At 40.4% G+C, this 27,043-nt stretch overlaps 1 protein-coding gene across 13 annotated transcripts in view; it reads right to left on the minus strand.

Moving 5' to 3' along the window:
• The window catches only part of TNRC6B (trinucleotide repeat containing adaptor 6B), a 140,577-nt gene that overhangs the window by 7,229 nt on the left and 106,305 nt on the right, over positions 1-27,043 (minus strand). For 9 of the 13 annotated variants that reach the window (XM_068941437.1, XM_068941451.1, XM_068941463.1 and 6 more), the window contains 12 exons: positions 22,373-22,551; positions 21,064-21,138; positions 19,728-19,773; positions 11,331-11,479; positions 7,972-8,097; positions 6,784-6,915; positions 6,132-6,230; positions 5,735-5,909; positions 5,233-5,367; positions 4,838-5,014; positions 429-575; positions 66-161 (listed from right to left, as the gene is read on the minus strand). In XM_068941437.1, coding sequence (XP_068797538.1) covers positions 66-161; positions 429-575; positions 4,838-5,014; positions 5,233-5,367; positions 5,735-5,909; positions 6,132-6,230; positions 6,784-6,915; positions 7,972-8,097; positions 11,331-11,479; positions 19,728-19,773; positions 21,064-21,138; positions 22,373-22,551 — 1,536 coding nt within the window. Of the gene's footprint in view, positions 1-65; positions 162-428; positions 576-4,837; positions 5,015-5,232; positions 5,368-5,734; positions 5,910-6,131; positions 6,231-6,783; positions 6,916-7,971; positions 8,098-9,937; positions 10,109-11,330; positions 11,480-19,727; positions 19,774-21,063; positions 21,139-22,372; positions 22,552-27,043 lie in introns of all 13 variants that reach the window. The other 4 variants (XM_068941386.1, XM_068941394.1, XM_068941403.1 and 1 more) reach the window with 1 other exon arrangement.

Here is a 27,043-nt window from a genome sequence, read left to right on the forward strand (position 1 = left end):
ACTAAACATGCAAGGTGAAACAAGTGGAAAATGTTTCGTCCAGGTAAATTTTGGCGCCCGCATACCTGAAGTGCTATGAACGTTGGTGAAGGAATTGTCAGAGGCACTGTAGGGCCAGGCACCAGGTGAAGGCAGCGAGGTGTTGAGGGAAGAATTAGACCCTATCAAAGGGAAAGGGAGAGAGAAAGAGAAAAGTACGCCAATTTTGCAGAGTTTCTGTAACACTATTGAATCTCAAGAGAGCCACAATTTGTACCAAGATCATCCTTTTATGTGACGCACAGCTACCGTGCAAAAGCACATAGGTTTCCTTCACAGCTAAAGGTAACTGATTCCTTGTTCTCCTCCTGTTATGACAGGAGCATCAGAATATTCTTGAACATCAGGATGATGTAAAATAACCGCATGCTAGTTGCTTGCTGTTTTACCTGTAGTATTGTCCCGCAGAAGTTGGTGGTCAGTATCTACAATGGGAGATGTGGCTGTCCCCCCCAGCACACTTCCAGGGGTCACATAGGGGTCAGATTCAGGGTCAATGTTTTGTATACCTTTCCATGGCACTCCCGGTTGGAACTCTGGGATAGGAGGGAAAAAGAATTAGATGCAGACAGGAGAATGCCATTTACTGGAAGTAACTGCTGAGGAGATTTTAGAAGGGCCAAAAAATTGTCTACTACTTTCACAGACAAACAGAAAAAAAAAAAAAAAACAAGCGGAACTTTTGGTTTAAACAGTTGGCACAGTTAGAGCAGTGTTAGATTGTGATATTACACTGGCAGGAGAATCTCAGATAAAACATAAATGCCCTACTAGGTCAGAACTGTGGTCCACCTAGCCCAGTATGATGTCTCCAACAGTGGCCGGAGAGATATCGTTTAGGGAGAGAATTCAAACTTGACCATTTATTTGCAGGCTACTCCCCTCACTCTCTCCCAGCATCTGCGGTCCTTCTATTTAGGATGTCAGAAGTACCCTGGATCTGCTAGCATCTGCTTGTGGGTCTATTTTCCATCAATTCATCCAAGTCCTTTTTGAACCGGCTGGTACTACCTGCTTCCACAAGCTGCAGAACTAACATAGTCCAGAATTTCACCACTCACTGCAGAAAACATTACTCTCATCTGTTTTAAACTTATACTCTCTTAGTTTCAGGATTTGCACCACAGTTCTAGCGCTGCAAGATTTGGAGAATAACAATTCTACATTCACCTTATCCGCTACTTTCACAATTTCGTAAGCCTCAGTCACATCTCCCAGTCTTTAGTAACACTAGAAAATAATCTAGGATAACAGGTATCAACACTTCCCACAGTATGAGCAAGCAGCACTGCACTAAGACAGGAATCTGCTCAGCTACTGCCAAAACGCTTCAATCCCCTGAAAAACAGGGTCACCTTCTGCTTAAGGACCATCTCTGCTCTTGTCAGAGGATCTTCTCTGTTCCGAGATAATAAATTCACAAACACAGGTAAGGACGTGAAATGACTGAAAGCAAGATATCAAAAAAATCAGAACTTGTTTGCCAAAAAGAAATGATAAAGATCGGTCTGAGTCTTGTCTTTGTGAAGAATTCTGGAAATTGGTGAGACTGAAAAGGAAGTGTATAATAACCCCTCACCAAAGAGCAGTCAAACAGGGCTCCAAAGGTTTGGCATGTTTTCTTGATTTAAACTATAAACACACCTGCTCCCTAGCCTGGAGAGAGATATAAAAGATGGGGCTCCTGATCTTCACTTGCAGTTGAAATAAATGTAACCGATTAGGCTTTGTAAGGAAAAACTTCTTTACCGTAAGGGTGACTGAGCACTGGAACAGGTTGCCCAGAGAGGTTGCAGAGTCTCCTATCCTTGGAAGTATTCAAAAACCACCTGGACAAGATCTTGGGCAATATGCTCTAGGTGACCCTGCTCGAGCAGGGGTGGCGGTGGTGGGGGGGTGGTTAGACTACATCATCTCCAGAGGTTCCGTACAACCTCAACCATTCTGTGATTCTGCAGTTCTGAGTGACTGTATGCCTTGCTGTTCAGAGGTTCACTCAAGCAAACTGTTTTAAAAGTGGGTCTCGGAGAACTGTTAACCAATTTCAGATGGCTCATGCAGATGGCTACAGCACTGGTTATTATTTATACCCCTTGTTTTGTGATAGGCTGCTAGAAGAGTTTCCTTGAACTTCAGCCTATTGACAAGAGTTCCATGCTACCCTTGGAGACCGACAAGCTACCCTGAGAGACTGACAATTACTCTTATGCACGCTTACCAACCCTCCCAAGAGCTCTTACATTTCTAGATAGTAAGGAAAAAAAAAAGAGCAAGTTTCTCCATCGATATTTGAAAGGTCCTCCCAGAAAGTTCAACAAACATAAGATTATTAGGAAAACCATGACAGATGCATCCAGGCCCGTTTGTCTGCACTGCACTGCTCCTGAATGGAGGAATTATAGTCTGGTATTACATAGGTACACAAGGCTGTGTGACACAACCAAAAGATGCAGTTCTCACCAATGCAGCAAAACTGGCTCTCTCCTCCAGCTGTGAGATCTTTTTGATTGGGCACCACTTCATTTATCTTGGTGCTGAACAATACTGCTCTCTTGAGCAGCAGAATTTTTGCAGAAGCAGCCATTTAAGGGCAAACATGAATGCCAGGGTGACTGCTGAACAAGCACGGCCTTCATTCAAAGAAAAAACACACCCGTTTCAAGAGGGTCACTCTTGTAAACTCATTTTTGTCAGCAACTTGTTTCCCAGTCCTAGCAAGGAAAATTGTATCTCCATACCAGGAACTGACAGTGGGCATCACCTGCAAGCCTTCAGAGAAGAAGGACCTACAGTGTAAAATCATTTTGGGTCTTTATTCTTCACCAAGGCTGTTGATAAGCTGGATCATGATTTTAGCCATATTTTCCTTCTCAAGGAAGCACATAAGCAATGAGGCTATGAGACAACTCTAGGGGCTGATGGTTATAGGCTAAGATTTGTCCTGGTCTATGGACCTCCTAAGAGAGAGGTAACAGTACAGCCGTAACTGCATAAAGGCCACATGCCCAAACCCATGATCTGTTGGATGGAATCTGCAATCATATTCATGGGCTATTCTTGACTTTACACAAAAACAAAGGACAGTACCGACAATCCCATTGAAAGTTTACATTCAAGATTCTGAACACTATATATTCTCTGACAGTAGCAAGGCAATCAACAAGAGAAAAAAAAGTTATGCATCACTGACGGTGGGAATGCAAGTACCACTAAGGAAGCTGTACAATAACCCTGAGGAGCAAACAGTAGCTATTCAGCCTCTTACTTCAGGGTATAGCTTTCTGGTATCACAAACCTTGCTCGAGTCAGCGGCTGCTCTAAAACCCAAGAATGTGGCAGAACCGATTCTGACACACTTTATTCTCCTGGTATTCCAAAGCACTGCTGTGCATCTCCGTGTTACATTGGGAATGCTGCTGAACACATTACTTTAGTCACTGATGACGCTATGAGAGACCCCCCGACAAAATTTAAGTTTTGGGCGTTTTCGGCACTGTGAATATCAACTCCAGCCCAGAAGCCTCAGTACTTCACTGACACCAATTCAAAGCAAATACACTTCTAAGTAAAACTGTCAGCGGTATGAAATGTTGCGGGTGTAAAGATCAACTTCAGACAGCTAATTCTTTAACTCCATGTTACCCTGTCAGAAAATATTTTCTTTTCAGCTAGACACTGAAAGTTTCTTACATACAAAATGAACTACCTTTTGCAAGTTTGTGTAGCTGTGTCTGTAGTACAGATTCCTGGGTTTTCTGGTCAAGATCTGTGCTACCGGTTTACGTAGGAACTGTAACTGCACCTCTACTTCTCTGTGCTTGAGAGGGTAGGAAGCAAAGGATTTGCACCTATTAATGTTTTCCTGGAATGTAAGTCTCCCCCACGGAAAGAAAGATCACAGCATCCACTACTTGTTGAATAGTATTGGTGCATTAATTCATGCATCTTCAAGGACACCACTCTGGATTTAAGGAATGTTTCATACAGAAAGTTATGTGCATGTTCAAATACGTACGTGTTTTCCTAGATTCTCAGAGTTTTCTAGTAGACAGACAAAACTGCCAGTGAAACTCAAGAATTGAAGAATGCGTTACTGTCTGTAATCCAAAGCAAGAAACTTCTAGCCAAGCCACAAAATTGTTGAGAGGTACTAAAACATGGTCATGCTCTTCTATCCTTTATGCAACCAGCATGAACCATAACGAACAGCACGGCACACACATTGTACCAACACTGCTGGCAAAAGAAATCTTGTGCTCTGCAGTGGATCCTATGTACGGATGATTGCTCAGAGGAAAAGTTTATGCTGCACCAAATGCAAAAGGGCAAGACAGAAAAATTCCATTCCCACTTCTCTCTCTCTCTCTCACACACACACACACTCAAACACACCTTTTGCTTTCTAATTCCATGCTACCAATCAGAATTTTTGCCCTCGTCAATGCAATACACAACACAAATGAGGTATCAATACAAAAGGAGAGAACTGGTATTGCGTATTCTAAAGGTAAGTATCCTCATGACAATTTTACTTAAGCATAAGCCACAAAACTACAGATGAGTTCACTGAATAATAATCAAACGCTATGCAGGCAATTCAGGAGTTAGTTCATATATAGCTCAGCAAATTTCTAACTGACGATTTAACCCTAAATCCTAATTTAACGTGTGAGAAATTTAACAAATGAGATAGGCCCACCAAATATTTTCCTTGCAGGGATTATTTGAAAAGTAAGAAAAGCAAAGCTCCCAGAACATCTACTGTGAAGCTGGGATATAACTTCCCCTTATGTAATACCTGGAGGCCAGCTGGCGTTGCTGGATTTGCTTCCAATCTTGTTTGTTGGTGGAGATTTGGCAGGTAACCAACTATCACCAGCAGGGCCTGCATGGCCACCTAGTGGGTCGCCCTGGATTATGTCAAACTGGTTGTAGGGCGATCCTCCACGAGCTTTTCCAGGGGGCACTATTGCACCTGAATCATAAAAAGATACATTTACACTCAGGAAAGATTGGGGGCTTTATGCAAGTATGGAATACTAAAACCAAAACTATCCAAGATGAGTACTGGTGAGCTAAGGCATTCAGTAGCTTGAAGCACAGTTTCATCCAAGTTTTTTCACCTCTTGTGAGGTGATATGGCACGAGCATTCTTATCAAGGCTCACTCCCAAAACAGCCAACCCCCTCTCACCATTTTTGTGCATATTGGCATCTTGTGAAGCCACAGAGGGCAGCCCTTCCATCATAGTCCACTGCTTAAAGCGGGATTCTGTTCCAGCCTCCTTCCCTCCCACCATGCCATAATCCATGCCACTTGAGCCAAAGCCTGTGAAACAAACAAACAAAGACCTGTTATCATTTGTTCTTTTTGGTTCAAATATCCTCAAAGGATGTGAGCATTAAGTCAGGTAAATGTAATAGTAGCAACTGAAATACTCAAAAGGCAACTTTCAAATAAGCTTGTTAAATTAGCATCCCACTAATCTGTACTTTGTTAGCAGGTTTGGTTTCTTCCCATATCATGAAAAAAATCCAATTATATCAAGAGCTGACATATTGCTGACATATTTATCGCATGCAACCTTCACTTTAGTGCTCACACCTAAATTACTCATTTGTAGACCCATACATAACTGGTTAATACAGTAATACCACGAGCAACGCAGCAAATCTCTTTCCCCAGTAGCACTTACCTGAACCGTATCCAGGTATTTGCCCTTTGGTCTGTAAATCTGAGAGACCCACATTCAAAGGATTGGGTACCATGCTGTCTAAATGTGGCTTAGGCCCAACAGGGTGGGATGGTGAATGCTTCATTCCAGGCTGTCTCTGCTGCTGCTGCTGGAGGGCACTCACCATACGAGCAATCTGCAAAGGAAAGGAACAAATGGATCCTAATCCTATACTGGAATACAGAATTCCAGTAAACCCGAAGACACGGTCACAGAAGAGAGATTCAGCAGATCTACTCTGAATAGTGCAAACACCAAAGAGAGCGTATGGCACTACTAAACCTAGCAGTCTTCACTGCAGACTGCATTTTCCTACCACACTTTACACTTCACATGACTGACAAAACCAGTGCCATACCTGTTGCTCTTGCTGTTGTCGCACAGCTTGAGATAACTTCCTCTGGCTCTGTAACAGCTGCTGCTGCTGCTGCTGTTGTTGAAGAAGGAGCTGACATGCCTACAAGATAAGTAGGAGTTGGAAGGGTGAAAAGAGAGCTCATCAGGTGAAATATGTCAGGAGCTAGTCACTAGCAAACGCTCTATTCAGAACTTAGGTAAAGGTGAACTGTTTCTCATTCGTCACAAATGAAATAAAATTACAATGAAAGCATAAGAAGATTACAGTATCCTTTACCTTTTTCTAACTGCAGATCATGTAACAGTACTGTCGCATCGCATACTAGTAGCCACTTTGTTACAGTCACTAAGACTACAAATGTGAACTTCATTTAAAAAAAAAAAAAATCAGTGAACAACTGCTCTTCGTACAAAAACGCTGCTTAACATCGTTACCAACCCACTCCAACATTCACAATAATTACATGGGCCTGTTTAGATCATCTGCTGGCCTCTAATAGGGCTGTATTTTCCAGTACAATGAACAGGGAGCACTTGTACAAAAATAACACAAGATCAGCAAAACAAAATAGAATGAGAACAAACGTAAAAAGCAAGCTTTTTCAGGAGACACTTTGTAAACAGTCTGCCTCACAAGATTACTAGCTACTTACTAATTGAAACTGGGGAATCTGTGGAAGCTGGCTCAGCATGGCAATCTGTTGCGGAGAAAGCTGCGGCCCCATATTGAAAAGACCTGGATTCAAGCCACTGTTGGGAAACTGCTTGAGCATGGAGGCCGAAACCTGTGTGGAAAACAATTACGTATCCTCAAGAAAAGCACTACTGTGAGGAAGAAAGATGAAATGGAAGTATTTACATAAAGGAACAGGTATGACGCCCTTCTTAGAGAGTGATCTGGGAAAGACATTACAGATTTCCTAACATGTCACATTTACACACACACACGATCTATGACTTGGATAGAATGAATACTTTGATTGACAATATCTGCACATGTAGTATTGCATACAGACACACACACACACACACACACACAGGTTCCTCCCCCAACCAATCAGTTGCTAGAAACTGCACTAGATTAAAATCCTGGTATATTTGTAACTAAAGAGTAATCACAGTACTGCATCATATTAAAAACGTATGGCTTGACAAGGGAAAAGAAAGGCATTCAGGCAGTCACTGTAGCAAAGACAGAACGCCTAACAGAAAAAGTTAATCTCTTTGTATGCTGGTGAATAGCTATAGTCAAAGACAGGACTAGGTGAAGAAGAATCTCCATTTTCTCCTACATATTTGAGAGTTACACAAGCACAATATTCAGGAGAATCTCCAAACGTCTTCACCAAGTCCAAAGCAAAAGGTAGAGTGGAGGAAACGTGTGCATTTGGAGAGCCTGAGGTCTTAGAATTCTGGAATGTAAATGCAACATGCAGCCCTTCATCGGGTCTCTCATTTGGGGGCAGAAAGCACAGGACAAGATTGCTTGAAAAAATAAAACAATCCGTCACGCTTCAGAAAACGTTCAGCTTTTCTATGAGTAATTTTCCCTATTTATTTTAGACGCTTTGCAAAAGCCTAGGTGGGACTCAGATTCCCGAGTCTATTTTGAGGAAAAATACTGGCAGTGAGCATTTACAATCAATTGCCTTGGAATAAGAGAAAGGTGGCTAACCTTCTCCCAAAAATTCAAGCTCTAAATATTGCTTAAAATTCATTTAAGTCTTCAATTTGTAAATGTCAAGTCTGGATTAAGACAGATGCATAAATGACTTTAAAAAGCGTGCTCTGAAGACTGCAGCTCTGTATTTTACGAGTAACCAGTCACTTTAATTCCTTACCTGGGGGGAAAGAAACTGGGGAGGCACTTGCGCCCGGATATTGGGGGAAGGATTTAGCGGCTGCACTGGTGTGTGCATGCCTCTCGATTGTGCTGTGCTGTTTCCAAACAAACCATGATTGCCACCCTATAAAATTAAAGCAGTAGTGAGAAGACGTTAAATCTTTCAGGATAATGGATTTCTCTGCTATTAACTACATATAAATAACAATGACACAATACTGACAGAATATCCTTAGAATTACAGGGATGCTTGTCCTAAATGAGCAATATTCCACCTGCGTTGAGGCTTCTGGACTACATTTTTGAAATGCAGGCTCCTCCTCCTTCGCATGACTTAAAGAGTCATGTTTATTCATCCATTTCAAAGCACATTAAGAAAAGGGTTATGTTTTGTATGTTGCACCTTATATGTTGGGAAACAGAGAGAGAGTACAAAAAGCACACCCAAAAACATTCTATTGCTTTAAAGGCATGGTAAAGATTGTGTCAGAAGTTTCTGGCCACGGTTTTTAAAAGAGTCAGGTATCAGTCTAGGTTGTCAAGATATAATTCACACGCCCGTTACTTCCTCTGCAGGCCTTTCACTCTCTAACTGAAATCAGAATTCAACATTTTTGTTACAAAAACAAAACAAAACACACTAACCCCTCCATGTGAAAACTTAAGCCATTCTAGTATCCTACACATGCTATACCAGCATCACTGTCCCCAACATAACTTCATCTTTCTCCCAAATTGAGACTCTGTGCAGGCCTTCTCCAAAACATTTGCTTCCCTTACATGCCAGGATTTCATAAACTTTGCCTCCCTTCTACTAAAACAATGTATACCTTTCGTTACCCTCCTTCTAAAATAGGAGTCTCCCATTCCGCTTCTACACTGTCAGCCTTACGGATTGCCTCATTCACCTACATCATATCCCTTTTCCCTAATAGTTATTTTACATCTTCTCTTCCAGAAGCAGCTAAAGATGTCATGCTAAACATGTAGGAGGGCAGATAAAGCAAAAACCCAAGAGACAAAAGAGTTGTTATTCTAGAAAGAGCTGAATGGCATCAAGTACATTTTAATTTAATTTTATTTTTTTTTGAGAGGCCTGAAGCTGCGGCTACATTTTCAGCCTTCCCTAAAATTCAGTAGAGTTCTGTACACCAAATCCTAGAATATGTCTGCAAACTTTGGGCTTGATTATGTTCAACACTTATTATGTCACATAGAAACAGAGAGACAACACAAAGAAACACCATCATGTCAGGCATGTAACTATACTAGCTAGTCTAGTTATAATACTTCGCTTCTATTCTTTCATTTCTTAGCGTTCCTGTAATGTTTTCTCCTAGTATAACGCAAAACATAATAGCCAGGGATACTTCCAAACTACAAATTAACGACTCCACTTCTTCCCTACTGTTCCCCCATATCCAGAAAGAAGATATGGCTACTTCAAGAAATTTTAAATACCACTAACTTAATCTCTCTTTTTGGAGTGTGGTAAAGGGAGAAGGGAACAGGCACAATGCAAAAGGAGTGCAAATTTTTAAAAGCATATTTCTACATATAAGGTCACTGGGTGGAGTCTGGAAACATTCAGCATTTGGGGGTGGTAGTGCAAAACAATAGCCCCTAACTAGATTTCTAAACATGGAATTACGATATAATTGTAGTTCTCCACTAAGGAATTGTATGACTTCTACTGAACAGTGGATAAATGCACTCCTGAAAAGAAAATCTGTCTTCTGTTGCACTGTGATTCTGGAAGTAAGAGGCCAACAAAAAACTGATGAAATACATTTCGATGATAGCAGCCAAAGTGGACTAATTCTTGATGGCCTGATGTATCTGAAATTTCCATTAGTATTATTTTCATTCATTTTGTAAGAAAATAAATGCAAGCAACCAACTAACCAGGACTAAGCCCAGGTTGCAGCCACATAACAATGCATCTTATAAGGCGGCCTGCTTACTTGTCTAGCAGCGAAGTTTTGGGGACTGAGCCCTGAGCCGATTGCCCCAAGGCCGACGTTGGATAGTGTGGAACCAGAGGGAGACAGCTTGTAGCTGGGAGAAGGGGAGAAGGGAGAGCAGGGAGCCTCATCCCCAAGGCACCCATCTTGATTGGAGAAAGGCAAAGTCAGCTGAAGCAGCAGTTAGCCAACAGCAGGAGTTGGTTAGTGAAGCAACAGAACGTAAGAGGAGAGAAAGAGGGACGGTGAGTGACCAGGAATAAGCAAAGTTAATTTGTAATAGCAATTACAAGGACAAAACGCCCAACTCGATCAATCACTTGACAATTAAGATTTTTAGATTTTGGTCCAAGGAGACTGTTAATAAATTCCTAAAGTTCCTTCTTAAAAATACAAGATTTTGAAAAGTTTGTTTCACTAATAAAGTTCATTTCTGACAGTGGTTATTAATACTGCAGAAACAAACAAATCTTGAGTGAGTTCCTACTGTTTGCATGCACCTACCAACATAATTTATGTTAGGAGTGCATTAGCTCTGCTTGTAGTATATATTCGTTAGACCAGCAGAGGGAGTTCACAAAATTGTTTTAGGCCTCTTATACTAAAATGGAGGAGTTAAAAAGAATTTTTTGTTTGATTTATTGAAGATTTTAACTTACTGAAGATACCATACCTTCGGAATTTATAAACTCCCCCCCCCCCCCCCCATTTTAAATGTAAGGTACTTAAACTTTTTTTTTTTTTTTTTTTTAAAAAGCAGCATTCTGAAAGTATTGGACGCTCTCCAGTTGATAATGTGAAGTAAATTAATAAGGAAAGCTTCTATTTAAAATAGGCAAGAATGTGAAGGAGATAATACCATAACATACAACAAATGTCACGGAGAAACAGATATCGTACAGAAGCTAACAGTACATGGACATACAGCATAAGAGGTTGCAAAATTTAGAAAGGCTGTTTCCAATAAATCACAGACATGAAAGTAGAAAAAACCTTGGAAGACTGTGATTACATACATTTATTCAGATCTAAACCAATTTAGATTGTTATAGTCAGTAGCCATAAGGACCATTAGGATGGCTCCTATACTGGATTTCATTACTACCAGTAGTTTATCCTTTCAAGGAAAGGAAAGGAACTTCTACCTCTTCAGATCAGGAGAAATCTATTCTGGAATAAAAAGCCTTGTTCTCCCCAGACATTTCAATTTGTCTATGCACCTCTGACACCTCTGTTTCACATACATTCATTCTACAACTATAACCCCCATCCCCCTTTATTGTTGAATTTGTTCCAAGTTATTGAATTTTTAGCGCTTCCAGAGGAGCATGGTAGAAACTGGGACCTTGAATGTACAGGTTGATTTTCATCTATCTAGAGATATTTCCCTCACCTTCTCAAAATAAGGCCCACTATCTGTGGTTCCCATGTCTTTGGAATTAGGCGGACGGAACCCGGATCGATCCTTTCTCATTATGTCATTAAAATCTCCCAGATTCATGGCTCGTTTATCTACCTCAAACTTCTTATCTGGGAGACCACCTGTAAAAAAGAGGAAAGAAGGTGAAATTAGCGCCAATAATTGCTACCATCTTTCATGCCAGTAGGTTCACAGCCAAAGAAAACATGCTTAAGATCAGGGTACAAATTAGATTTGGCTTACAATTTAGCACAGCTACAGCTCCTCTTAAAAGCTGCTGAAAAATTAAAACAGGAATTCTCGTTTCTAAAGTCTGAACAAGCCAATTTACTTTAGAAGATTTAATACGTACTTATCACAACTTAATTTATGTACAAATATAAACATATGCATTTCTACAACAGCCTCGTTGAGCTAACGAGATTCATTTATGCTTAATTCTTGATGCCTTCCAAAACTTCGGTATCTATAGGGAGACTATTATTTAAGTTCTCTACACGTGGTACTTGGTCTTTACTGGGTTTGGCATTAAGAAAGAATTTCTTGAGCTACAGAATGACATGCAATTTGATCACCACTCTCCTACATTCACGTGAACCTAACTCTTGAACACTAGCAGATTTTATAGTCTCACAAAATTTCCCTCCACTAGGCAACCAGTTTCCCTCAGACTCTACAGAATAACGACACAACCAACATAGGACCCTTTTCAAACATCTCCTATAGTTGCCTGATATTGTTAGAAGCATAGACATTGAACAAGAAATCACCTTTCTTCATAAGCATAACAAAGTCCTGACTGAAGGAAATTTTCTACCCTACATACTAAACTGCTGCCAAGGAACAACTGCTCTGCCAGATATGGCTGTTTTAAGGTATCAGAGATATACAATGTTATGGAGAAACAAATGGAAACAATATCATTTTAAAGTAAGAACAACAAGGCAGAAGTTAAGTTCCCCCCCTTTTTTTCCTTCTTCTTCTTCCTTTTTTTTTAATTGGACCTAGTAACACAGATGGCCATTCCAAAAACAGCATGAAAAACGGGTCATAAAACGTAACCAAGACCTATGAGTCTTGCAGCAAAAGAAGGTGGTGATGGATATGCTACCCTACTGCTGACAAACCATTAACATCTTCATCAAATAGAGCAGACAACTAATCATTTCACAATCTCCAAAACACTGATTTTTCCTCAGAAAAGCTTCTCAAATCCAGCTTCTCTTGTTAACATCCAATCATAAACGATTCATATTCATAGCTTAAGTTGTTGCTATGGTCCTATGAAATTAACCTTTAATTTTTTTTTATATATATATATATATTTTTTTTCTTGTTGGCACAGCTTTGGAAGTTGATCCAGCTTCATCCTCTCAGATGCCTTCAAAATCATTTATCACAAAAACATTGACAAATCACCTACGTATCTTGGCTTGTAACTGGAGTCCTACCGACCTGGATATGCTCAGCTCATTCTAACAAGCTAGAACTGGCTCTGCAAAAGCAGTCACACAAAATATCCTCCAGGTCTTAGACCTACATTCAACCACTACAATATCTGCATCGAACCGCTATACACAATACCAGCAACGCACTACCGAAAGGCTTGTTCGCTTGAATTCTAGACCGGCAGTCCTGGCTGTAAGTTGCTTGAAAAGAAAGCGAAAGGGAGACAAAGTTGCATCACCATTTCACATGAAACTGTGTCAAGTGCCAACACGAGATGACTAAGCAGCAGAAATATCCTTTTCTCTCTGTAGTTATCCTGATGATCCAATTGACTCCTCAGACACTACTGAATGATGCCTTGTAAAATGGCTTGTTAAATTACACATGAAGCTTTAAATACCACCTTTAGAGGCTTCAAGCACAGATATACCACTTAGAGCTGAGGCAGCTGCTTATACTTCAATAAAAGGGCTATGCAGAGAGGGATGAGAGCATTCTTTTATTCCATTCACAGAAAATTCTAAAGCAACCCTGAAAGCCATTGTGCAAATCTGCCTTCTGGACTTGCTAAAAAAGGCTTTAAATAATGAAGGTGGTGTGAAGACTAGCTTTATCTTACATAATAGGCGGAGTCTGTTAAAATCCCAAAAGTTTGGATTCTATCCTCTGCAGGAGACAAGAACACTTGTGCATGAGTAAGTATGAAAACTCAAATCTTCAATAAATGTAGAACAGGTTAAAAGAGCAACTATCTTCCTAAGAGACGGTGATCATCAGTTCTTGATTTTTTTCCCCACTATTAACAATCATGAGGACCACCACAAAAAAAGGTAAAATAAAAAGAACATTTAAAACATGTTTTCTGCTTGGTCACAAAAGTAAAACATGTTATTGCATTTCATACCTTTGCCGTAATGTTACATCAAGTGTATGAGCTTAGACATCAAAGTGCTGCATCTGAATGCTAAATCAGGTTATTAGTTTGTAATGCATCTGTAACAGGCAGCAGCATGAATTGCACTTCAATCAAAAGAATTTGGAAATGAATTTCCCAGTCCTTAGGAATGATTTTGAGAATTCAGTAATCTGCAGAAGTTGTAGCTAATACATTAAAAAACAAAGGTGGTTGTCAAACAATGGTAGGGAACAGATGTAAAACATGAAGCAGTCCTGACACACTACTTACTGTTTTATCAGACTTTGTGCCTCAGGACTTACATATTAGGAGAGTTTTCCGGGGTGAGGGGTGGGGGGGGGGGGAAGTTGTATCCTATTCGCAGTGTAAAGCTAGATGTTAAAAGGATTTGATAAAAAAGAGGAAGTAGACCTTTCTCAGGCATGCTATTGATCCAGCTGTTTTCTTCTCTTGGTCAGGAAATAAAATTGTCATTCCAGCACCTTTCAATAAAAGCACCGTGAATGTTTCCAAACAAAGAGACTGAGATCAACACAGTAAGAATTACTTATCACCAACTGGACCTGTTTTAGGACGCATGACGATTGGAACTAAGATGCTCTTCGCATATCAAAGACAAAGTCTTCTTTGATTTGATTTTATAACCACCTTCTCTCTTTAGAATCAAGGATGTCCCTTATTAACAGCAACAGAGGAACAGAAGTACAACATATCAAAACAGTTCACATAACCTTTCTGCACCGTCTCACAGGTTTTTTCTGAGTGTCAGCCATCTTTCTCAAGACGGTCTGGGAACCGTAAGCCCTTGAGAGCAGAAAGTTCTAAAGGATCCAAAAACTGAATTCAGAGGCGAAGAACTGAGCGTGCCAGAATCAGCATAATCCAAACTACTCTCCTTTTCGTTTATTATATTCTTATATTTGTTCTTTAGTAGCAGTATGTGAAGGCAGATGGGAACTGAACACCCAAAAAGGAGATTTACCTCTATCTAAAAGATTTTTAGAGAAACATGACATGAACAGAGTCTAGAATTCTAGAGAGGCTGTATGAGGCCAAGGTGGAGAGATGAAAAAATTCTGATACCTTCCCCAAGACTATGTTGCACTAGAAAGGCATGCTTTTACATCTCTTGCTGGTATGCTTAACTATTCAGAGGAAGAAAGCAAGTATGGGAAAAACGAACTTCTATAGATCAAGTGTGACACTGCAGAAAAATTCACATTTTAAGACTGTAACAGATTTTAAGCTGAGAGACACTGCAGCTATTCATACTGCATCAGAATACTAAATCTGGAGTTGATAATGCTAGCTGCAATCAAGTTTTAATTACTGCAACTCTAATCTCTCTTAGTACCAGAGGTAAAGAATGTTCCTGATAACAGAAGTTTTCTAGCTGAGAAAATCCTGACTATAGCATCACACCTCATCACTGGCAGAGGAAGAAATATTAAAGCTGGTGACAGCACCGGTGCAAGGAGGGACAACATTGAGCAGATTTCTTGCCATTGCCTTTTTTTTTTTTTTTTTTTTTTTTTTTAAGAACACAATACTGGAACAATTTGGTTAACAGTACTAGAAAAGTCACATAAGAGGTATGGCAGAAGCGGAACAGCACAGAAATGGCTATTACAGCACAACTGTTAGTTTTACAACAGCTGCTTCCTCTAGTCCCCAAGATCTACTTTTCAAATCAAAAACTACAAACATTCATGTTGCTTGCATTTGCAGGATATGAACTTGCACAATCTAATTTTTTCAGTGCTACCAGAAATTCCTGCAGTCTAGGTTCCATTTTGATAATACAGCCCAAGGAAACATGCACTCTTAAGTGCCTCTGAACGCCACTGGCAACACAACAGACCTATGCACAAAGCTGCTTCTCACAGAATGTCATGTGAAAGGCCTCTCTTTGGAAAACTGCACAATGATGTCAAGGTCATTCAGTATCTGAATGAACTACAGCAACAGGACCTTTTAAAAAGAAAAAAAAATTATTTTCAATGTGAAGATTTCAAATTCCAAAACAAAACACAGCGATCATAATAGTTACCTTGTTCACCATGTAAAGCGTGCATACACCAAGCACATTTGAGGCAGGGACTTGCCTTTTGTCTTAAAATTACTCTCACTATCGAGACAGTCAAGGCAGACACATTATCTATATTTACTTCCACTTACACGCACACACAACACTGAACTACTCGTTTATTTCAACTAAGCTAACTGCACAGTGAAGGACAGCCATGAGAGAAAAGTTACTTATCAACAATTTGAAGTTTTCCACAACAAATCTGTGAATATTAAGACTTAAAAATCAAAACCCAAGCGAACCAGATACTTGCACTGCAAATTTTCAGAAACTTCTGATGAGAAGTACCCCTTAGGAACATCTTCCTTTCTCTTCACTAGCCTTGTAGGAACAAGAGGGCACCACCATTTCAGATTTTTTCCACTAACTTGGGGGAGGCCCAACTCAAAACACCAGGGAAGCCAGCAAAATGGTCAGGTAACACAACTATACAAAAGTACACCCAGAAGACCTCAAGCGGCTTGATTTGTCTCCACATACCCCTACTTGCAAGAGTTTATCAAGCTAGACACCCTCTAGAAGATAGCTCAAAAAACCCTCTAGCTACAAACGAGCAAGAAGCTGCAGAAAAGAGCATTTATTTTTCAAGAGTATTTGTAGTGGATGTCATTCCTTTCCCTGAAAAAAGCCTAGGGAAAGGAAAACGTACCAGGTACGTATTAAAAAAACCTGACTTCTACCTGACTGAGAAGACTGAGACCTCTCCAGGTGAAACTGAAATGTGAAAAGTCAATCTGATAGCTTTATGCTGAACTGGGCTGACACTCATGACATCCTTGCCATGTAATATCATTGCTGTAGAGAATCCAGTCTCCTTTCCTATGCCTATCACCGAAAAGTAACTTTCCCAGTCAGCATCAACGGTTGGGACAACTTTTTCCTGAAACACTTCCAGTTCAGGGGAACAAGAACATCTCAAAGACACTAATTCCCTCTGGGACCTGCTGAGCATCAGCGGAAGAGCCTTACAACATCTCACCAATACAAAAGTCAAGCAGACAACTACTTCTGACATATATGGAAACACGACCAAACCTTGAAAGGAGAGATCTGGGATTTAAAGTGGATGGATACAGAGGTTAACACCTCTAGACTTCTAGCCCAGTAAATATACTATTGCCATGTGGCGACAGTCATTGCCAACAGGCCACAGGTTTTGAACTGAACGAGCAAAGCTTCACGAGTGAGATGTGTCACGCTTCCTATCTTAACTCGTCTTGGTCTGCCTGGAGCTTTGTTTTAGCTGCAACAGCAACTGTTCTAAAACCAGGTGGCAACTACATAACTTGTTATCAGCCAAGTGATTTATTGAGACAGAACATAGAAGAATTCCTCCTCCTCCTCTTTTACCTGCACTGGAATTGGGAAGAATGTCAGTTAAGATGCATCTCATGCCTAGACAAGACACGCGGGGGGGTAGGGGGGAACCTCCTCAGCTAGGATGTATCCCTCTATCATAAGAAATAATGAGAAGACGACATCTTAGAGCACTAGTATTCTTTGTGAGCAAATTCTTTTCTTGTTCCATAGGAGTATACTAGATGTGAACACTGTATCACTAGGACAAGACGACACTCTAAGAAAGCAATATCTACTACTGGTTTACTTTCTAGGGTGAGGGCAGCGCATCTGAACCTGAATGACTGCCCTCACACCTGTAAAAACATAACACAGAAGGCGGCATTTACTTGAAAGTCGAAAAAACAGCTCTTGTTAGCAGGTCTCTCTCTACCGCCACTAGCTGATGTTTAGATGCAAAACAAACCGGCAGTGAAACAACCCAAAAAATTGCTACAAGGCTAGGACCCAACGCGCTAAACCGCAGATGCGCACAACTGTGGAAAAAGGTTACTTACGGTGAGCATATGGTCAGTCAAATCTGAACACCTTGACTTCTTTGGCACATAACATCTCAAAAGTAAAGGGATTCAACCCCTGATGTTGGCTACAGTAAACTTGTATCATAAGTTTTAACTTATGCAAAAGACAGTACCAATTTCAGAACATATTTTGAAACTAACTGTACTTGAACTGGAGACACCAATTTTGATTGATCCACGTACCTGGCGCAGAACTATTTCAGGTGGTTTTTCCTAAATGACAGCACAGCATCATCTCTAATTAACTCAATTGATGGAGAATACAGAAATATCCTGAAGCGCACACCAGAATAAGCATTAATTCTATCAGCCCGCCTTTTCCTGTCAGTTCTCCCTTCTTAACAAGTCATTTGCGATCTTTTGGAAAGCAACAATCTGTGCCTCTGCCCGTGCGTCCACATTTCTACTGAGGAAGAAACGTTTGCTATGATGTAGAAGTAGCTGGAAATAAGCAGCTTGGGACTGGGACCTTTCAACACCAAACAGGTAAAACAGTTACTGCCCAACAACCGTACAGCGGGTCTCAGCACTAATCACGTGAGATTCAGAATCAATGGTATCCTACTCCTCTGTAGGAAACTTGATTTGCACTGATACAGAAACCTCTTCTAGAAGCCAAACAACTACATGGTAGCCCACATGGTGTACCTAATCTACATGGGGAAGCCATTGCTCTAGACGAGAGTCCACACTAATACTACTTTGGAAAACCTTTCTTCAGAACAAAAATTACAGACTTTTGGCTTTGGATGTGATCAACTGGGAAGGATCCGGGCCCTCAGTGCCTTTTGCATCAGCTACAGAAACAGGATGGGTATCTTTCTCTGAAAACACTGCTGGGTTTGTACAGTGGTAATGTCCAAACTCAATGTTTGGCAATGTTAATTGGAGGCAATGTTAATTGGACTGGAAGATTTGCCTTTTTAACAGGCATATGAAGCGTTACTCATGCTTCTGTGGATCCAGACAATTATAATGACAATGACTGTCGTTGCCTCTCTATTTCTTAAGAGCTGACTAATCTGAAGAATCAAAAACTGGAAAGAAATAGTCCCCACAAGAGGAAGGAAAGCCCCATCCCTCTTTGTAAGCATCAAAGACTATGCTGCACAAGGCTTTAGGCTTACAGAGTCTTCAAAGAAATAAAAACAAATGAAAAAAATCAAGTCTGAACAGCAGATCTGGATCATCCCTTTTTTAATATATACCTTAAGAATCTTGCAGGGAAACAAGCAGTTCAGTTGGCAGAAGATTTAAAAACAATTTGTGCTATTTGTTGCAGACGATTTGTCACACCATCACAATTTCTACCTCAGTATGACAAGAGTGAATATTCAGAGACAATTTGGAGAAGAATAGAATACAAAATCAAATTTGATTTCAATATCAAAAACATATTTCTGAGAGTCAACTACTGGAAAGGCAATTAAATAGGACGAGGCAAAACAAAGAGGAAACTAGACCAGATAATCCAAGAGGTCACTTCCAACTCTCTTTTAGGATACTTTCCACACAGCCCATCCCACTTAAGCCCTGTGCCATTTGTGACAAGGCTATCAAGAGCAAAGAACATAGTCCGACTGAGCAGTAACTCATAACAGCCTGAGGCAAGCAGTTAAAGAAATCAGTAACAGAAGACACTCTTTTCCCTCACTTCACCTCCAGGGAGCTGTGGCAATCAGGATGTCCTACCAGCAAGAGCTAAAACAGTCGTCTCTTCCTACCATGTGAAAAGGGACCCTCATTTCCTTGAGACAGAAACAATGGGTACAAACTACATAGATCAGAACAGTCTCACGGGATGTTCCTTCCCCAGCATCTCCATTTTACCCAGGTATACAACCCAGTCTTGTATGCCAGCATCAGCTGCACAGCTATTCAAAGCCTGCAGCAAAGACGCTGGATGCTATCTTGCCTTTACGAGTCGTGCCAAAACAAAAAGGACCAAGCCTTTCCAAAGCAGAGTATGTCATCTGCAACGAACACTCCATACATGGCCTCATATTTCAAATGTATTTAAATTAAATTACACGCACCTACAGACAAGTCCATCTTACTGCCTGGAATGTCCTCAGTTTGACTCTGAAAGAAAAAAAGAAAAAAAAAAGTTCAATTCTGACTTCTGTGCAATGCTGAAGAGTGTTTCAGAAAGCACCCCCTGAAGGCTAAGGTAGAATAAGGGAAGGACATGCTTATGTCAATGAAAGTTTCATTCTAAACTAAATTAGAGTCCTGATGTCACCTTGGACATACCTCACTCTGTGCGCGGCAAGTTTACTGAAATGCAACCGGACACACGAACTCACGCAACAGACAGAGAAAGATGGGCAGACAGCTGCTCTGTGAAATGAACCTCTGTCCCCATGTTCCAGTGGTCAAGGGATAAAACACTGAAAATAGCGGCCAAAATGACAGCTCGTCCTCGTGACCTGTCAAGTCATCAAATCTTGAAACATGCTGCCAAGTTATTCTTCAGTTGGCAGTCTGGGACAGGGTGTTCCCATAGCTTTCAGAAGCATCCATGCTCTAGCAGACTGAACTTGCGCCAGGCAGCCATCAGCCACTAGAAACTAATCCTAGCCACGTCAATAACAGTTTGTCTGGCCTTAGGTCTCCTTATAGAACCTCTGCATTACCCATTTTTTGCTAGCTTGCATTATATATAACTAATTCTTGCTTCACAGAACTAAGGTTGCTGTAACATTTCGAAAAATTGCAGTTTTCGTGGCACTTCAGAAATTCTCATTTTTATACATAAATATTTTTTAAGGGACTTCCTTGCAGATCTCTTTTCCCCCTCTCAATGATGTGTCATTTATTTATTCAACTTACCGATAAATCTTGAAGTGCCAATTAATAACGGGCCCTGTTTGTTCTAAAAAAAAGGCCCTGCTGCACGCCATTTAAAATATAAATAGACAAGACGCAGGGCTATAACTCTCCTTTTCTGATATGTGACTGAGACCCAGAAACATGAAGAGCCTTGGACAAGCCACAGATACCTGCAGTGCAGCCAGGAGAAGAGGCCTCCACCTTAAGCGCTCTAACCAGCACTTTAAGACAAGAAAGAGGGTGGAAAAAAAACCAAAGCAAAAAATCCCAGTCAAACCACCCCCCCACCCCCCACCAACAAAAACAAAAACTCCCCCCCATCATAACTTTAAAATCAAAGTAGACTGTTTTTTAAGAAATCTTTCTGACCAACAAGCGAGTTCTGAAGACCCAACTACTGTAGGTATTACAATCCATGTGCCAACAAAGAGAGATATTAAGTACAACAGTTGCACACTGTACAGTGGCTGCTCTTTAGACTTATTTAACACCTACTCCTTTCTACAAAGTTGGATTTTACATTAAAAATAATTCACTTACTAGCAATCCCATATTTGAGAACTGTTTGGATAAAGGGTTCATCCATGAATCGCTATTTCCTCCTTTTAATGAGCACTAAAGAAAAAAAACACAAAAATATTTTCTAAACATCTTTTCCTTTTTTCAAATTCTGTTCTGGCCCTGGAATGCAAAAGTGTCAGCTGAAAATACCAGTATCACAGAAATTAATCTCCTGAACAAATTACTTTAAGTTTTTGCATGCCTGGAAACATTCGCCACATACAACTTTCTCATACGGTTGTTCGTTGTTAGGGATACCAAAATGGACAGATATGTGTTGTGTAGGTTTATCAAACCTTCAGTTTCATTCTGAAACCTGGAAAGCTTTGTGCACAGCATTTTTTTTCCTGTTATAGTTTAATAACTTCTTCAACCTGTCACATGCAGAAGTCTCTCCTTAGCTTTCTTCCCTTTAACCTACTTTCTTTTAAAACTTGCACTGTGCTGACTTGGCTCTCAATTTGGCCTTGCCATGATTTACAAGCGTTCAAAAACAAAACTGAAAGCATTTCAGCAGAAAAGATCTTATAGGAAAATTATTCAGATAAAGGCTTCTGCGGATAAGACAAAGACCTAAATGAGAAAAAAAATTCGTAAGAATCATTTTTACAAGACAGGCACTGTAAAACTCCATACTGCGTCATAACGTTATTTTCATGTCCTTGGAAACGGCTCTGCACTCACCTTCCGAGTTTGTACTGTGTATCTGATTAGGAGTAGCCAAAGCATAGTCTTTGTAATATTTATACAATATCAAATGTAACCATACTAGAGAACTTCAACCTGAACAAGCTTTACAGAGCAGCTCATTCAGGACTGTTGCCAGGCTCCTGCTCCTGTTTGAGGCCAAAGGTCAACAATAACAATCATGAAAGCCAGACCCAAATACAACAGACAGTAAAAATAAGAGTACGTGTGCCAAAAGAGACTGTGAAATCAGAACGTCAGTAGGCTGTGCGAGAGAATAGCAGCAGCCTAAGGCAGAAAGATGTGTCAACAAGAGAGGAGCTATAGCCTTGGGAAACTTATTGCTCAGTTTTGTTTAGTAATGGCTCTGCAGCCTACGTGCCAAAAGAATTTGTCACCTACTGGCAGATTTATTAGTCACAATAGGTGTAATACATTAAAACAAATCCAGAAACCTTACATTTTCCACAATACTGCAACAGGCACCTTTAGAGTAGAGTTCTATAACACCATTGAAAACAAGAATTATTGTAATACTCTAACATATCAGTCATATTGCTTTCAGACAACACAGTAGTTACGAATCACTAGAGTGTTTTACCTTAATTTGCGTTTTCTTTCCTCCTTGCCCCCAGCTTGCTGAGTTGTGGGAGGAACTGCTTCCCTGAGAGCCTGCTGTGTTCCAGACTCCTCCCTCCTCCTCCTCTTCCCAGCTGGAATGACGCGTTCCTGTCACTGGCCCATCGCTCTCTCCCCAGCCATCTTGCATAGATTTAGAACCTTTAGGAAAACGGGGGGTTGGAAAAAAAAAAAGCTCAAAGGCAGGCCGCAGTCCACAATACGATGCAGGTTATTTTGATGCTTTATTGCAAGTTTAGTTCAGACCCGTAGCACCCTAAAGGAGTCCAAAAAAAAAAAAAAAAAAAAAAAAGCAAAGCGACGCCTTTCTAACAGCGGTAGAAACTTAGAAACTTCCACACGCATCCCCAAATCCAAGAGGTCTGGTGGCACGTTAGCCTGTTGTATTTTGAAATAACTTTTAAGCAACATAAGGCCATATTGTCCTTAAAGACGGAATAGCCACAGAGGCCTCTTCTCTTAAACAGCTACAACTACATTTGGATTTCTTTAAAAGGCAGCCTATTACCTTCTAGCGTGGACAGAAAGACTCCAAAGACACTTGAAAAACAAGGGTGCTGAGGACTCTGGTTCAGGTGGCTTATCAATGATTTCTTCTCTTCCTTCAAAATCTTAATACTTCCGTAACACATACAGAAATCCCAGACAAATGACTGTTCCCCCAACCCCTCTCCACATTTCTCTGGAAATTACCAATGCTGCTGACTTGCAGGAGCAGTTGGTAACACTACTTTCAGAGTGACACTACTTTAAGAGTGACACTACTTTAAGAGTGACACTACTTTAAGAGTGACACTACTTTAAGAGTGACACTACTTTAAGAGTGACACTACTTTAAGAGTGACACTACTTTAAGAGTGACACTACTTTAAGAGTGACACTACTTTAAGAGTGACACTACTTTAAGAGTGACACTACTTTAAGAGTGACACTACTTTAAGAGTGACACTACTTTAAGAACTCATTTATTTCTTAGAGATTAGAAAGCGTTGAAATGATGATGTAACAGAAACACTATGCGCTGCTTTATAACGACTGTATCTGTATCTAACTCTTCCAGGAAATCACAGCAACAAAGAATCTTTTTGGGTTTACAACTGAGCAGATTCTGGAAGAAAGGACCTGACGCCGTGCTCCAGCGCAAGTAACACCAGAAGTAGTCTAATGTGCAAAATCCCTTCAACTTCTGGTCTCAACCATGTCACTAGAAAGGCACGTTAGCATTGCTGCTTAAACACAGGTACCAGTACCAGAACGCTACAACCATTTCATCATATGAATTCAGACTCAGGATTTTGTTTCCTTGTTGGCTTCTGCTCTCTTGCTGTTACTTTCTAACGCCAGCTGTCAGGCCACTTAGATTTTTAACCTCTACTGAGAAGTCAACATGTGCCCAAACACCCATCTTGTCCACTGTCAAACTGTTCTCCTTCCCACTATAACTCCTCATGCTGCATATTTCTGCTCCAAACATTTCTGTCCTTTAAAAAGTATTTCCATCACCACCACCTTTCTCCTAACTAAGCTGCGAGTGGTGGGTCTGAATGGGGAAGCCAGAGATAACGATATTCACACACACACAAAGCAGAAAAAAGGTACATAAAGAAAGTCAGGAAACGTAATTATTTTAGCAGGAGGAACTGTACCTTTATCATGCTGAAAGTAAGTAAAGCAGCATTTCATTGCAGTTTAACTTAAAATTCATCATAAATAACAACTCATTTATTTCACAGGAAACATAGCTTTTCAAAATATAGTCAATTGCATACCAAAACTCAGGGCTGTTTAGGAAACATACAGGCCCAAGCACAAAAATCTACCCCTTGACCCTTTAATTGTACTACTTGGACCAAAAAAGGCTACATTTAAGGATTATGGCTGCAGAGTCAAGAGCTGAATCCGAAAAATCATACATATGGTGGTCCACGCAGCTTTAATTTATTTCTGGCCACAGTGTTTAAATATAGTATTATGATCCTGGTTTTAATTACATGACCACTCAATATTTTTCTGCAGGACGTCTCTCAGGTCTGAGATTCTTGAGCATGAATTTGGACCGTGGCGCAAAGAAGGCTTGTCTCTAACACTCCTGCTTCGATTTCTGCAGATGTCGGGCAAGTGAACAGGCACGAATAGCTAGAGTAAGCAAAGGACGCTTTCAAGGTAAAGACAAAATAATGTTGTCACAGGGAACTGAATTTATTCCTGCTTCTGCCACAGAATTCCTATGTAATGCTGTAAGTTGTGTAACCCATTTTTTGAACAGGTAGGCACCTATCTATGCTCATTTTCTGAACGCCCAGCACTAAGTCAAAAAGAGCTACGCTTTGCACAGCCACACAAAGTTAACAACAACAACAACAAAAAAATCAACTCCTGATTATCCTGGATTAATTTGCACATCTCAATTCATCAAATGCAACACAGGGATAACGCCAATCGCTCTCACAAGAGTAACAAAAATTAAGTCATTTTTTGTAAGACAACTAGCTATGTAATAGCAGTAATTATACCACGGAGGAGGTCAAACCATGAAAAAAAAAAATTCTAAGAGCAGGATTTGAATGGAGATGCGCAGCAATACCAGAAGAGGTAGATGCTTTTTGGTAAGCACTGTTTTGTTTTGTGCTTGGAATATTTCAGGTCCTGTGGAAAAACAATTTCCTTTCAATTGAAAGCCAACCCAGAACACGGGACAGGGGAATTAACCACACAGTGGCTTTTGATCGTATGATTTTGCAACCTCGTTTTAAAATAAAATCAGTTGCAATTAAAAATAAAAAGAACTAAAATAGATTGAATAAAGTAATGTCATACTGAAACTCACATGGCTTCAGCTCTTCAGTTGAGCTGAAACCTTCACATCAACTGCACAGACTCCTACCGCTTGAACTGACAGAATTACTTTGCATCTGTGTTTGCCAGCATTACAGAGGGACAGGATATCATGCCAATGGCTTTCATCAACATTAACAGCAAGATTCCCATCTCGACTCCCCTCGCCCCCAAGCTATGAACAGAACACTCTCTAAGAAGTACAACTGAGCCCTCCTCCATGCTTCGTAGTTTTCAACCTGCCTCAGGTGTCTTTACTTCTAGCTCCTTTTATCTAGTCCAGTATTCCACTAAGGACATTCACATTCCTGACGGCCTCTCATTCCAGGCTCAAGGCTTTTGGTTTGGCCTCAGGATTCTCACCTGTGCTACCTCCTCACCAGAACAGAAAACAGCCTTGCAGAATCTTTTGTACTCTTTCAAATTTTTGTCTTGCCTCATCTCCGATTTCCCTTCTTCGGCTTTCAAGCCTTGTCGTCTTTTTCAGCTAGCACTTGCCTCTGTTCCTTCTCCTTACTTTCAGCCCTACATTATGCCTTTGCAGGCTCTTTGTCCCAGTTTCTTCCTCCAATTTACCCGAGGTATTAAATGCCTCCCCCTTACTCCACTGAACAACGCGCTTTCTGGGTGCCAGGTAGAAAGGGGTTGAGAGAGCAGTCACAGGAGAATGAGATTCACAGCTCTTAACACTGGTAACTTACTGCACCACCCTAACCTGAAATAGCCATTATAGGGAAACGTCTATTTTGCTCCTCTGGAGCTGAGGACAGCTAATGCACGAGCCAGTACACATATGCTATCGGGGACAAAGCAAATTCTATAGCTGTTTGGTTATGTCACGCATGCAGACTGGTTAGGACAGTCAAGTGACTGTCAAGTGACAGTCAAGTGACAAGAATCCCTCCAGAGACCATCTTAAGTGTTAGCAAATCTATACGATTTGCAATGGATCACTGTTATTTCAGAGGCTCTCATTTTGGTCATATCTATGTGGTTTTAATAGGGGAAAAAAAAAAACACATCTAGAAAAAAGTCTACCATCGAGATTGTGTGGAAGGTACCAAAAGCGCTAGAGCCATCCAAAAAAGTGGCTGATGTTAACACTAAGGAAGCAATGCATCTCCCCCCAGTTTTTTTCATAAATGGACAAATTATTTAATCACATGTGCGTACATGCATGCGTGCAGGATGAGACAACAGCACACAACGTGTAAAGAACATTTCAAATCAAATAATTAAATGTTGCGAAAGTAACTTGAAATAGTTTGACAGTATTATCGGTCAAGCCCACTAACGGCTGTGCATGATCAGTATTTCCTAGCAGAAACGTCATGTCCAAGAGTTAATTGGCTTGGACATTGCTATGCTGTAGGTGACTGGTTTTGTTTGTTGCATTTTCCTTAAAAACAAGGAAATAGAAATTCTACAAACAGCTTATATCAGCAGGAAGAATTTCCACAAAAATGAAACTGAATACAATTAACGTTCTAACTTTAAAGTAAATTTTTGAAGAAGTTCAACGGGATCTCATTCATGGAGAATACAGCTACAGTCAGGTAGTATCTGGAAAATACTCAGCCATTTAGGTTCAAACACAGCAGAAGGTTCAACTCTTTAAAGAGTTGCAATTCTTCTCACTTTTATGACAAAAAGGTCTGACTCTTTTGCTGTAGCTTTCAGGGTCTAGTTTTATTACTTACAAACAAAGCATAGGTTACTACGTAATGGCTTCCAGTGCGGTATTTGTCTATAAATTGTGCGTTCCTTTTTCTGATGTCATCAGTAAAGGCGATTTGTC

Source organism: Struthio camelus, chromosome 1 (assembly GCF_040807025.1).
Source record: "Struthio camelus isolate bStrCam1 chromosome 1, bStrCam1.hap1, whole genome shotgun sequence".
Lineage (NCBI taxonomy): Eukaryota > Metazoa > Chordata > Aves > Struthioniformes > Struthionidae > Struthio > Struthio camelus.